Source organism: Drosophila obscura, unplaced genomic scaffold (assembly GCF_018151105.1).
Source record: "Drosophila obscura isolate BZ-5 IFL unplaced genomic scaffold, ASM1815110v1 contig_73, whole genome shotgun sequence".
Taxonomy (NCBI): Eukaryota; Metazoa; Arthropoda; class Insecta; order Diptera; family Drosophilidae; genus Drosophila; species Drosophila obscura.
In genome coordinates, this window is record NW_024542865.1 from 6,552,340 (window position 1) to 6,566,200 (window position 13,861).

A 13,861-nucleotide genomic window follows, 5' to 3' on the forward strand; every position below is an offset into this window, starting at 1 on the left:
GCTTAAAAATATCGCCTTGTTGGAGGAATGCTCTGCAGCTGTGATGCACATGTTTTGTTCCAAGCAGCCAGCCAGCCCCAGAGACAGAGACAGACAGACAGACAGAGAGAGCCGGCTTGGCTTGGCTTGGCTTGCTCTCTCTCTCTCTCTCTCACTCTCTTGAAAGTTACCTGTGCTCTCGCCGCTCTCGTTCTCTCTCCCTCCTGTTTAGCCAGCGGCAATGTAGAAAACGGAACAACGAACGAAACAACAACGCTGCGCATGCGAAGCGAATGGGCAAACAAAATATAACGTAAAAAACAGAGACAGAGGAAAGGCAGCCGACGCCGCCGCCGCCGCTGCCGCTGCGCAGAGGCATTCATACATGTATGCTCTGTGTGTGAGTGTGTGTGTGTGTACAACACGTCTTTAGTTGTTCTTTCCCACGGTCTCATATCTGGCCAGCCCCAACCCGAAGCCAGCCCAGCCGCAGCCCGAAGCTTCGAACGCTGGCTGGAAGCCCGGTCAGCGCTATCTTGAATGCGCGCCAAGCTAAATGAGCGTCGGGCTACTCGCTCTAACCCATTCCACACCAAACCAAACCAAACCACACCACACTCTCTCTGCCTCCCTCTCTCGCAGACAGACCGAATGCTCGCTAAGGGAAACCGACTCTTTACACACCCTAGCCAATCGATTAAACATCGTTTCTATGGCAGCACTGTATATGAGCTTAAATTAAATTAAATTAATAAACTAATTCTAATAAGTAATGGAATTATTTTTAGTATATTTTTATATTTTGTCTCTTTTGCTGCCAAACATTTGATTGGAATCATAATGCCGCGCTTGTTTAAAGGGTATGTATAAAAATGTGCTTATGCTGCGCGCGCTTCGGCGGCTTGCTCTTGCTCTCCTCTCTCTCTCTGGCATGTGTACGTACGCCTGCTCTCTCTATCTCTTTCGCATGCTTGCCTGCTGCCCGCCCTCTCTGCCGCACCGCACCGAAGCAACCAAACTCGATCGAGTTTTGGGCTTCGTTCATTGCGCTTTACTTTGCTTTTGGTTTACTTTGTTTGGTGTGTGTGTGTGTGTTTGTGTTTGTTTCGAGGAATTAAATCGCACTTTATGTGTGATCTCTCTCTCTCTCTATCTCTTGTTCGCTTTGGCTCTCCTTCTTGCTGCTGCCTGCCTGGCCGCCTGCTCTTATTGCAATGGTTTTTTTTTTTTTTTTTTTTTTGGCTAAAATAAAGCTCTCTCTCTCGCCCACAAGCTTTGTTTTTAATGGTTTTACTTGCTTGGTCGGTTTTAAGTTGAGTTTACAAAAGGAAGGGCCCACAGCCAAGACACAAACATACAAACAAACATACACACATGCATGCATGTACATATGTATATGTATGTAGGAGGGAGAGAGACTACTGCAGCAACTTGTTGCCTGGATGCCCACGAAGAGAAGAGTGGCATTTTAAGTGTCTCGTCTCTCAGTAACTGCCCCTGCTGCAACTGTTGGTTTTTAAAAATAAACCAAGGCAGGCGGCGCATCACAATTCAGGATAGGGATGGGGCTAGGGCTACGGCTAGGGATAGGGATAGGCGGCAGAGAAAGAGTAAGAGCATAGCAACAACAAAAACATCTGCTGTTGCACACACACACACACACACAAACGTAAAGACACACATATGTTTCATATTCGTTTCGCTTTTTTCTTTCTTTCTTTCTTTCATTTTTCATAGCGTGTAAATAATAAAAAGTCACAGCAAAAGTCACCCAGTCACTTAGTGACCGCCGCACTTTGAACTCCCAACTCGGCAACATTCGGGATTGCAGATTGTAGATCATTATTACATATATGTACATACATATATCAAAATCCGTAATAGCAATCCGCATATGCTGTGTATCTGCTGTTTCTGTAGATCCAGCCAATGAATGTCAGAGGGAGCTGCAGATAACACAGATACAGTTGTTTGGGTGGGGGAAGGAGACTGCAAGTACAGCAGATGACAGCGGCAGGGTGGGGGCATAAGTTATAGACACCACTAAAAGTAGGGGAAGCATCTGTAGTAATATGTACAGGAAAAAGCTAGAGGCCAGAGAGGCCACAAATATGATGTCAAATTTCTGCCCTTCAATTCTGGTTCAGATTTGAAGGGCAGGCAAAAATATCAGCCTAAAGCTGTTAAGTCCAAGGCATCTCCTTTTTTCCATTTTAGTATGATAGTTGAATAGTGGAATTAATTTTGAAATTAACTAAATACATTCCAATTGTCAAGGACAGATTCCTTCTTCTGCATGGCAAGATCGCAGAGCGAATCGCAGACGATAAATAACTTCAAAACCCCCTTCCCATAGTCCGTTACTTTCTTTGTGCGTTCTGAAGTTATACTCTGATGCTATAGATATACACACTATAGATATACACAGCTAATATGTAGCCATTAGCTATAGCTACTAAACATACTTGGGGCACAATCAATCTGGATGCGGCTAGTAAAAATGCTTCGGCCTCTGAACCTTACTTTTATTTTTATTTTATATTTTTTTCTGTGCGGATTTTGTTTGGTCTCTGCAACTTGTTTCCCAGCCAGCCCACAGCCCACAGCCCACCCGCCCCCACCCAACTCGTGCCGCTGACTCTGTTTCTTCTTTCTTTATTTTGCATAATGAGTGCAACTCCCTCCGCCCCAACTCCATTGCCTCTGTCCCCCCGCCGCCATCCCACTCTATGTGCCCCATTGCGCCGTGATGTCCACAGGGCGCTTCGTGTCGTGTCGTTGTCTGTCTGTCGGTTTGGCTGTTGTAATTCGGTTGGGATTGCTCAACATTAGCCAGAAACAACAACAGCAAAGAGTGCAAAAACAGCCGCAAAAAGGCGTTATAACATTTCCCATCGTAATAAATATTTCAATTTTGGTCACACTTTCACACGATCCCAAACACTGATCCGATCCGTTTCGATCCAAACCAAACCGATCCCTGGCCCTGCCCTGCCCTGCCCCTGCTCTGCCCATGCCCTGTGGTTTGCGTTTTGTCTCATTAGAATTTTTGATTGGGCGCAATTAAAAGGCCAGACGACATACAGCAAAACGGGACAAGACCCCCAACCAGAGAGTGACAATTCCCAGTGGCTGGTCACACTGCTGTGCCTGCCGCACTGTGCCCCTTGGCTGTTGTTGCAACTGCTTGTTGGCTGGTTGGCTGGCTGGCTGGCTGGTTGCAGTTGCACCAGCACAAATAATGTCGTGTGCAATTCTCTTCAATTGAAATGAATTAATTGAAAATTGCACACAAACACACACACAGCACACACACTTGGATACACGGATGCTCGGATACTAATGGGTATAATGCAATGCGAGCAATTTACATGATGAATACAACAACAAAAATAACATTGAATGGGTGACAATTGACGACAGAAGAAGGTTGCTTTGCTGCAGATATGAACAATGTACAACATGGATTCTCTTTTTTTTTTTTTGCATCGAGAGGAGAAGCTATGGAAGAGCTCCCCCTTCAACAGAAAAATTGCATCCAAATTACTTTTGAACGCAGTTCCCGTTGCAGTTCTCCAATCCATAATAAATGGGGAGTACTACGCTTTCCCCTCCCTACATTCCATGCTTCCATGCAGCAAACAATCGCAAGTTTTTCAAATGAACTAAGAAAGAATTGAGCCAAATGCGCGACCCATCGCTGAGCTGAATGCTTGGACTCGACACGCACAAGCGAATGCTGCGCAAAGAGAATGCAGTGGAATGGTAAAAACGCTTCGCTGACAAGGATTTTGTTGTAGATTATATTATATTTGTACAATGACAAATGTTCTAGAATCGAGCGTTTGCCATGCAGATGAATATCCACACAGTTCCAGGATAATAGCAAAAAAAAAAAAACACTCAAGAGGTTCGAAAATTGCAATAGTCAATTCCATAGTCAAAAGAGGCTTCGGCTTCCACTCTTTGGGGTTTGGGGGGGGCGGCACGCTGGCTGCCTGCCACACTCTCTTCCCACAAATCAGTGGAATGAATGCTTAAGCACAGTTACGCCCTAAGGAGGTCATGCAACACAATCAGCGCATTAAGGAGCCGCCACAACGGGGCACTGGGGGCAGCCAGGCAGCCAGGCACAGGCAGAAAGAAGCAGATGAGGCCACGATCTTTTTTCGGGCTGCCTGCCTGCCTGCCTGTGCCTGCCTCGATGAAATTCGTAATGGGCAATGGCGGAGGAATGGAATGGATTGGATTGGAATGGTCTCCTCCTGTGTCTCTGGGATGTAAAAGTTGAACCAAACTGATGAATGATGCTCTGAGGCTCACGAGGTTCACGGGCCGCGGCGGCAGTGGTGGCTGACAAACGAGTTTGAACCTTTTGGCAACAGCAGCAGCAAGCAGCCAGTAGTCGACTTGCCGCGTGGGCGAATGTGGCAGCCACAGCAGCCGAGTCTCTCTCTGTCTCTCTGTCTCTCTGTTTTTGGCTCGTGGCTAGTCATGAGTCATGACGCGAGAACAGTTCTCATCGGAACTCACTGGAAAGAAGTCTCCAAGTCCAAGTGCTGAGAACTCATGGCCTCGGGGCTCTGGGCCAGCAATCGAACCCATTGTAATTTAAGCTTGGACTCGCGACTGCAATCAAGATTTGCATTTGGAATTGGTTGAGACAGCGATTGGCATTCCCGCTCCCTGCGAACCCCCTCAGACATTAACATTAACGCACTACAGAAATAATATCTATCGTATTTATTTTTGAACCTGGAACTAATCTGTAAATTATAGAAGATGGAGCACTCACCTGTGGTGCATTTGCAGTCGTAGGAGAGGCCATTCGAACGGCAATTGCCACCGTTCTGGCAGGGCGATGGATTGCAGGGCTTGTACTTCTCGTCGCAGTCCTTGCCCTTGTAGCCCGTGGGACACACGCAGCTGTGGAGGCAGAAAACAAAACAAAAAGAGTGATTAAATTTTAGGGTTTAACATTAAGAGCAATTAAATGTGTAGGTTAAGAGTGCAGCCAGGAATGGCAATGGGCATGGGCATGGGCATGGGCAGGGGGATGGGGTAATGGCAATGGAACTTCCGTTTGCAGTACTATCTGGATATCTGGATTTGGATTTGGATCTCTCATTCGAGTATCCCCCAATCGGACAGACAGAGAGAGCGAGGTTATTTGTGTGTGTGTGTGTGTGTGTGGCACTGCCACTGCCACAATTGCTTAGAGAGAGAGAGAGGAGTTCCTTAACCGGTTCTGGGACAACCCAAACCTCTTCCTCTCTCACTCACTCACAGCGAGACTCCAACACCAAACTCCAACTCCGACTGGAACTCTCTTTTATGGCCAGAGTTGTTTCTGTTTCTGTTTTTTTTTCTTCTTACTTTGATTTTGTACAACAATTTTTATGCCACTTCCACTGGCTGCCACTTCTTTGTTCTTTATTCTTAATGTGATTTAAACTTAATTTGTTTGTGGCATGTAAACCCAACTCCAACTCCAGCTACAGCACCAACCAACAACCAACCAACTCCCGAGTGCAATGAGATTCTTGAGAAATGTTTTTTTTTTTTTTTTCGTATTCGTTTTTGTTGTTTTGAGCCCGGAAAAACGAGTTTGGGGTTTGGGTTTCTTTTTCGGGCACCTTCTGTAGTGATGATGGTGGCACCTTAAAAGGCCAAAGACAACGACCATGTCTGGGGCCACGCCCCGCCCCGCCCCGCGCGCAGCACTAATTAAGACCATTAAAGAGCATTTAATTAAATTAAACAATTAAAAGAGGCACACAGCACAGCCATCAGCACAGCCACCAGCACAGGAGCCTGCCCAAAACTAGTCGAACATCGCGAATACCTCATCCCTGAAACAGAAAGAGAGAGAGAGAACTCTGTGGGGAACACAGAACAGAACCCCGAACCCCGAACTACTCCCCATAGGATTTTCGCGGGTAAATTACATTGAATTCGAAAATTACATTGAAAAATATCCAAAAACGGCAATAAAAATTTGCTGCATGCACTCAGAGAAACAAATAACTGAAATTTGATTTACCCATTTGCAACATTTGGGAAATGTAGAAGCAAAGTGTTTTCCCTAATACTTTTCTATTAATATGCAAATTTTTGATCTAAATATAGTTCATATTTAAATTTAATATATGTATGTATTTCCAATGAATTTAATATATTAAAATTCTTTTTAAATGTTTTTTATCTAGATTAAATATGGGACATTTAATTTTAAATGTGTTTTCCCTCATATTTTTTTAATATATTTATATAATATATTTTATATATGTATATTTAAATTAAATATATTGCCAATAAATTTAATATATTAAAATTCTTTTTAAATGTTTTATATCTAGATTAAATATGGGACATTTAATTTAATATAACTTTGTTTTTACTATGCCATTTTTCTCTGAGTGTACGCAAGTATTCAGAAATAATGATGGATATTTGATTGACATGTGAACACCCAGCAGCCGAATAGCCCAAGGGCTAATATGTCTCAGAGAGAGAGAGAGAGAGAGAGAAAACGATGATGATGATGGCTTGGAGCAGAAGATGGATTCCCTTTTTGTTTGTTTGTTTCTGTGTGTGGATGGATCATGAAACATATCTATGGATTACGAGATTTACCTTTGACCGACTCTGCCAAAAAAAAAAAAAACTGAATTATTCATGGACCAAAAATTACGCAAAAGCCCATTCAATTGGCAATTCCAATCGGCAATAGCCAAAAGTCAATAGCCATGAATATCATCGCATACCAAAATACCTTAATTATTCTCGTTTGTGTTCAACGTTTGTTTCCATTAATAAATAAACCACCGACTGACAGATGACAAATAAAATCGTTGTCAATTCGGGGGTTAGAAAGAAACAACCAAAATGAAACCTCATAAACTAAGCCATGACTAAGAAAGAGAATAAACCGCAGTATTTAGCATGGAAACATCATAAAAATCACAAATCGAATGGCCAGTTTATGCAAATTGGAACACAGACAGAAGAGACATTTAACAGTGGCAGCAGATCATTCCGGTAGTAGAGCACCAAGCAGCCAAGTATTAAAGTGGGCGAAAGCCTCAACCTCTCGGAGCTTACCTTCCCCATATAATTGCAATTTATTTCGCTCTGGAAATGCTTTGTACCCTTTTACACCTGACATTATGCTAATGCTGTGATGGAAATGTCTCCCCCAACAAATATCCCAAAAAACAAACAAACAGCAAACATGTGTTCACATCGCACTTTTTGATCCAAATTGGTTGTTTCTGTTTTTTTCTTTTTTTTTTTTTTTTAGTTTATTTAGTAGAGATATAACCCTACCCTGCCCCCTCTTGGGCCACTGTTGCTCTGATAATTTTTGTGTGTTTCAAATTAAAAATGTAAATGAAGCCGCCGAAATAAACTCACACAGAGAAAATAATTTAACATTTAAACAACCAGTTCCCGACACACACAAACACACACAAACACACACACACACACAACAAAAGATCGCCGGATATTTGTGATCTTTTGTGTGATTTATTTTCTAAAGGCAGGTCGGTCGCTCGGTCGCTCGATCGGTCGATTGGTCTCTTCGTTTTTTGTGTATTTTAATTAGAGTGGAAATTGGCGGGCAATTTGTTGTTGCCTAAACGAAACAAAATCAATAAACTATGCAAATCGTTTGGGCCAAAAGCCCCAACCCCACAGACAGTTTTTGAATGCGATTTTATAAGTTATTAGTTTTAAATTGCCATTAATTAAAGGAAGTCCAAGTCGAGGCAGCAAATGCAAATCAGAGAACTTCAGAGATAAAAAAACAAACAAAAAACAAAAATAATACAAAACAAAATCAGACGTGTCTGATCTTTTGTCGAACAAAGCAAACAATTTGCACTTGTCAATCGATTAATTGATGGCCAATCGCTGAGGCATTTCCGTTTGAAGACTCATCTAGGTGTCTCGCCTCTATTCCCCCCCACCCAAAAGGATCAATATCCCACACCTAGTAGAGCACTGCCACTGCTTGCACTTACTTGTAGGATCCATGTGTATTTTGACAGGTGCCGCCGTACTTGCACGGATTCGACTGGCACTCCTCGACATCCTCGGCGCAGGTGCGTCCCATGAAACCAGGCGGACAGGTGCAGGTGAAGCTACTGCTGCCGGCCAGAGCCGTACAGGTGGCACCATTGCGACAGGGCGAACTGGCGCACAGATTCTTCGTCTCGCAGTGTTCACCTGGAATATATTTGAAAGCCCATTTAGATATTAGATGGCTACTCCAGCCAGCCATCCGTATTTATGATGCTTACCCGTATAGCCATTGGCACAGGCGCACGTCGCCTCCTGGAGGGTCTTCAGCTGGCAGGTGCCGCCGTTGTAGCATCGATGACGATCGCAGGCATTCGGCACCGCAATCTCGCAGAGCGACTCGTTAAAGCCGAGCGGACACTTGCAGGAGAAGCCGGGCGAGATGCCGCCATTGCCAAAGGTCTTCTGGCAGGTGCCGCCATTCTGGCAACGGACCGTCGAGCACGGATTGCGGTATTCGCAGTAGTCGCCGACATAACGTGAATCGCAACTGCAAATTGGCAGATTTAGATTATTAGTTTTGATTAAAGCGTATGAGGATGGGGGCTGGGAAGGGGATATATATATATACATATATAGCTAGTTTATGGACTTGTCGACTTTACAGCGGCACTTTGGCAGATCTCCGCTGGCCGATAAAGCGGTGCCAGAGCGAGAGCGAGAGCCCCCGTCCAGCAAAGTGTTAAAGCTGACAAAGTAGCCTCATTTCCGCCGCCACAGCCTTGCTGCCTGTGGACCACTTTCACATGGCCTGAGAAGTTGCCACTGCTGCTGTTGCCACTGCTGCTGGGGCACATGGCCAGCCTCAAATGTGTTGCAAGCTAGTTCTAGATTTCCTGTACATATCCACTGCTCTGGCAATGCATTTATGAAGGATTTTCCTGTACTCCACTCAAATCTTAACATCTTTTTTTTTCCTATGGAATTTTTTTACCCTTCCCTTTCCCGATAACAACACACACAAAAAAATATTCCCTTCGATGCCTGAGAAAACGAGGCCAACAGCAAAAAACAAATCGGTTCAATAAGCTTCCCATAAACAATATTTTATACAAAAAAAAAACAGGCTACAAATTGGTGGAATAATGACAATGATGCGCCACCATATTCTCCATCGCTCTCTTGGTCTCTGCTGCTGTTGCACCGCTCCTCGCCACTGCACTCCACTCCTCTCATTCCGCAACTGCACCTCCACCTCCACTCCCCAACTTTTGTTCGACGACAACTTGCACATTGTTGCTGCTGCTTGCTGCTGCTGCTGCTTGTTGTTGTTGTTGTTGTTGTTGATTTTCCCTTGAGAAAACAATTTTTATGTACGGTAATTTGTGCGCGATCTTGATTGCATATTAAATTTTTCTTCTCCTCCCCCTTGCTCCACCTCTTGCTCGGCTCCATCAGCTTGTGCTTCTTCTTGGTGTTCCAGGGGTCTCTGGCAATGAGAAAATTACACGCATTGCTGGGGCGCTGTGCAACATCAGCAGAAGCAACAACAAAAACAACAACAACCAATGAATAATCATTAAGAGGCGGCTGGCTGCTGACCAGGCCAAAAGAGATGCTGCTAGCGAAGAGAGCGGAGAGGAGAGGGAGGGAGAAAGAAGACTGACTGCTGGACCAGGAGGAAAAACGGCTTTTCTTTTTTAGCGTTTGATTTTTCTTATATTTTTTGTTGTTGTTTTTGTTGTTTGTGCCCCCACCCCCTTCTACGCTTGTTGTCTGCTCCTTTCAGCTTCGTACTTCCCGTTACAAGTGTGTGAAAATGCTTTAGATTTCGATTTAGCATTAATTTGTAGCAATCGACAGAGAGAAAGACGAAGAGGCAGAGGAAGAGAGGATGAAGCAGCAGCAGCAGCAGCAGTGCCCTGCCTAACCACAAACTCGCTGCTTGTGCTTGTCGATTGTAATCGAAGACACAAGGAGGCGGAGGATTAGCAGAAGCAGCAGGAGGATCAGCTGCAGAGGGCAGGCTGAGATAAATAAAACGCCAAGCAGTAGCCGCAAAACAGTGGCAGTAATAGGAGTAGCAGCAACAATATTAATAGTAGCAGAACAGCAGCATAAGCAGTGGAAGTAGTTTTAGTAATTTTTAAATTTAAACAAAAAAATATGCCTAAAATAGGGTTGAAATATACAGGTTGGAAAGGGGGTGGTGGGGGCTACGAAGAAATGTTCTGTATGTAGTTTAAATTCGAATAGAGTTTAAAGCAGTGGCTGAACAGTAAGCAGCAGTAGATGGAAGCAGTGGCTGAACAGTAAGCAGCAGTAGATGGAAGCAGTGGCTGAACAGTAAGCAGCAGTAGATGGAAGCAGTGGCAGAGCAGAACAGCAAGCAGTAGGAAGTGAACGAAGCAAGCAGGAGCAGGAGCAGCAAGCAAGCAAGCAGCATCGGGAGTCTCATTTGCGTTTGTCAGGCGAATCTCAGATGCTGATAAGAGGACGGCGGGAGAGTGCCCAAAAAGGCGAAACGAAACGAAACACGAGCAAGCCTCCCCCTTACCCCTACCGCTATACCACTGCCTCATTCAAATGAGGTGTCAGGCTTTTTGCTGGCCAAGCATAGAAAGAGACAAAAGAGAGCGCGCGACACCGAGAGAGCGTACAAAAAAAATGCTGGCTAAACAACAGCACTAAAAAAAATTAATGTAATATAAATTATACACAGAAGGAGGCAAACACACACACACACACACACACACATAGAACACACACACACAGTTTGGGCTTTGAAATGGAGTTCGAAATGGAGCTGGAGTTGGTTGTTGGCTGTTGGCTGTCGGTAACTTGTTTTCTCAAGGGGAGCGGAGCTCGAGAGAGAGAAGGAAAAACGTGACTCGCATTGGCAAATAAAACCAAGGTAGTCGGTCCACAGGCAGGCAGGCAGGCAGGCAGGCCCCTTGTGTGTGTGTGTGTGTATGTGTGTGTGCATTATCTCGAAACCCTCGCCCCCTTGACAGCTCCACCCCACACTTCTCCAAGCATCCTAGCAATCGATCGAGAATGAGTCACAGCATCACGTGAGAGCAAATGGATAACTGCAACTCTGCAGGCAGAGAACGACCCGAGAACAGAAGCCGTTAGTTATCCACTCTAAGAGGCATCCAAGGCATCCAAGGCACAGGGGGGTAAATAAATCAAATTTCCCCATACCCTACCCTACACACACACACACACACACACACAGAACGGTGGAAATTCTCTCAAATTACTAGCAGAAAGCACACACCGAAATAAAACCGCAAAGAAATTAATATTTGCCATAATAAAACCACACAAGAAATCAATTCTGAGGGCGGCGAGAGTGGCTTTGGGGGGAGGCTGTGTCTGAGAATAAAAAAAGAAAAAAAGTGAAGAAATAATCTAATCACAGATCAGATCATAGTAGCAGATACTCTCGCACATAACCCGGTATCCATTACGTCGAATCTCATGAAACTCTTGCGGTCTGCAAAATTGTTCACAATCATAAAACTCGGCACACAAAAGTGTGAATAGTACAAAAATATATGTATCTATATATTTCTTCTCACGATCGATACGAATGGCTAACCGCATCAGCAGCCAGCCACAGGGCAGGGGGAATGGGCAGAGGAGGATAGATTATGTTTGAGAGAGCGTATGATTTAATGTCATCGGCCGATGATCATTCATCTTTTGGTCTCCATTTGGACTTATCTACGGCTTCCAGAGCCCCACCCGCCAGCAGCCAGCAGCAGCTCCTGTTTATCGGTGTGCTGTGGGGGGGGACTCGTCTTGTTTTCCTTATAGAGTATCTAATTTCTCTAGTGCAATTCACACGATTCCCAGACGGACACAGTGTACAGTGTATCTGTGTGTGTCTGTCTCTGCGTGTGTGTGTGTGTGTGTTTGTGTGTGTGTGTCTCTGGTCTCTGCAGCTGGCAAACGGTTTTCTGCTGAGCTTTGCACAATATCAAGATCGATCGATAGAAGAGGCAACAGCAGCAGTCAGCAGCCAGCAACAGTCAGCTGCAGCAGAGAGGTAGGTAGGTGGGTAGGGAGGGAGCAGAGGGAGGCGGCAGTCAGCATTAAATGTGCTTATCGCAGCACAAGCATCGCCAAGCAAACAAGAGAGTCACTACAGAGAGAGACAGAGAGAGAGCGAGAGAGAGAGAGAGCAACTAAGTCGCAATTAAAGGTTCGCGTTCGCCTTCGGTTTCGGTTCGGTTCGGTTTTGTCTACGATTCCGGAATCCGTTGACAAAAGCATCCAATTAAAGCATAATTTTTCTCGTTTACCCGCGCCTATCGACATATCGATCTTTCAGTATATATCCCCCCCCCACCCCCTCCCCACTCCTCAATCACATTACAATCAGATGTTTTGTTGCCTACAGTACTTCACTTTGCTTCACTTCACTTCACTCATTTCGCTTGCTAATTAGGCACAAAATACAAGAAAAAAAAAAAACATGATCCATTTGAAGAGCGGTTCAGCAGATCAGCAGATTTTTGTCTAATTAGTGCTGATTTCTTGCGAATCATTTTACGGAGAACTGATAAGCGCAGGATTCAGATAGAGAGAACAAAGCAGCAGACTGATCAGCAGAAGCTTGACCTTTGACTGGGGCAATCCCATGATCCCCCCCCCAATGAGCGATGATGTGTTTACGCTGCATCTTTACATACTTGTTGCATGATCTCTGATCTAGTGTTATCTTTGAGCGAATGATCATTCCCATCATGAGTAGAGCTTTCAGCTGCCAAACAGTTCTACTGCAGCCAAGGGGGGCGGGGGGCGACCAAGGAGAACAAAGGGGAACCAGAGAGCAGAGCCAGAGCACACTTCTCGCATTACATGAATTTTCGTTTAGTTTTTCACGTGAAAAACTACTCTTGGGCAGGTGCAACATGCAGAGACATTTCTTTTAGCTCCCTCCTTCTCTCTCTCTCTGTCTCTCTGTCTATCTCTGCTTCCTTTCACCCAGACATTTGTTATTTGTTTAGCTGGCGAGGAACACAGAACAATGGTCATGGAATGGACGATGTGCGTGACCCCGACTGACGCAGCCGCCTAACAAATTTTACACCCAAGAAATTTTCTTTCCGTTCGTTCCCCTATTACTATACTATACCATCCATCAGACGGCGGTCTATCCATCTATCCATCCATCCCATCCATACATTTTCAGCTGTTGTTTGTGGAGATTTAAGGTCTCTCTCTTTTTCGGTTCGGGTTTTGGGTTTTGAGTTTTGGGTTTAGGTTTTTGTTTGATTTGCTTTTGTCGTTTGTGGCCGGCCTCAGGTAAAAAGGCATATTTTATGCGTCTGGTTTTTGTTTTTGTTGTTGCTGTTGTTCCTTCTCTCTGACACTGGTCCGTCAAAATGGGTTTTACAGGTTCAGGTACAGAGAGATACAGATACACTCAGCAGCAGCAGCAGCAGCAGATACCAGATGCAGGGGGGCACAGAAAATACCTGTGCCCTTCCCCCCTCTCAATGCTTGTGCAATCTTCGCTATGAAACGATTTATCTATAGGCAACTTGCTTATATATTTTGTATAGAATAAATAGCTGAAGGAATGAATATGGCTATGATTGTGGTTATGGTTCAGCGCAATGTAGGGTGGAGGGTATCCAAATATAATGTGACAAAATGCGCTTCTAAGCCATTAACCAATCTATTGGCACACATTTTGTAATCTCTGATGGTGTGTGTGTGTGTGGCTTAATTATGTAGATTCGTATGTAGATTTCCATATAATTAACTGGTGTGGCGTGGTGTGGTGTGGCGTGGTGTGGTGTGGTGTGGCGTGGTCTGGTGTGTGGTTCAGCCTGCCTGG

The 13,861-nt window shown here is 44.7% G+C and overlaps 1 protein-coding gene across 1 annotated transcript in view; it reads right to left on the reverse strand.

The window, feature by feature from the left end:
* LOC111066997 (neurogenic locus Notch protein) overlaps nucleotides 1-13,861 on the reverse strand; it is a 42,080-nt gene that overhangs the window by 9,244 nt on the left and 18,975 nt on the right. The window contains exons 3-5 of the mRNA XM_022355985.2: nucleotides 8,286-8,554; nucleotides 8,007-8,211; nucleotides 4,775-4,905 (exon numbers count right to left, since the gene is read on the reverse strand). Of these exons, the coding sequence (XP_022211677.2) occupies nucleotides 4,775-4,905; nucleotides 8,007-8,211; nucleotides 8,286-8,554 (605 nt within the window). The remainder of the gene's footprint in view (nucleotides 1-4,774; nucleotides 4,906-8,006; nucleotides 8,212-8,285; nucleotides 8,555-13,861) is intronic.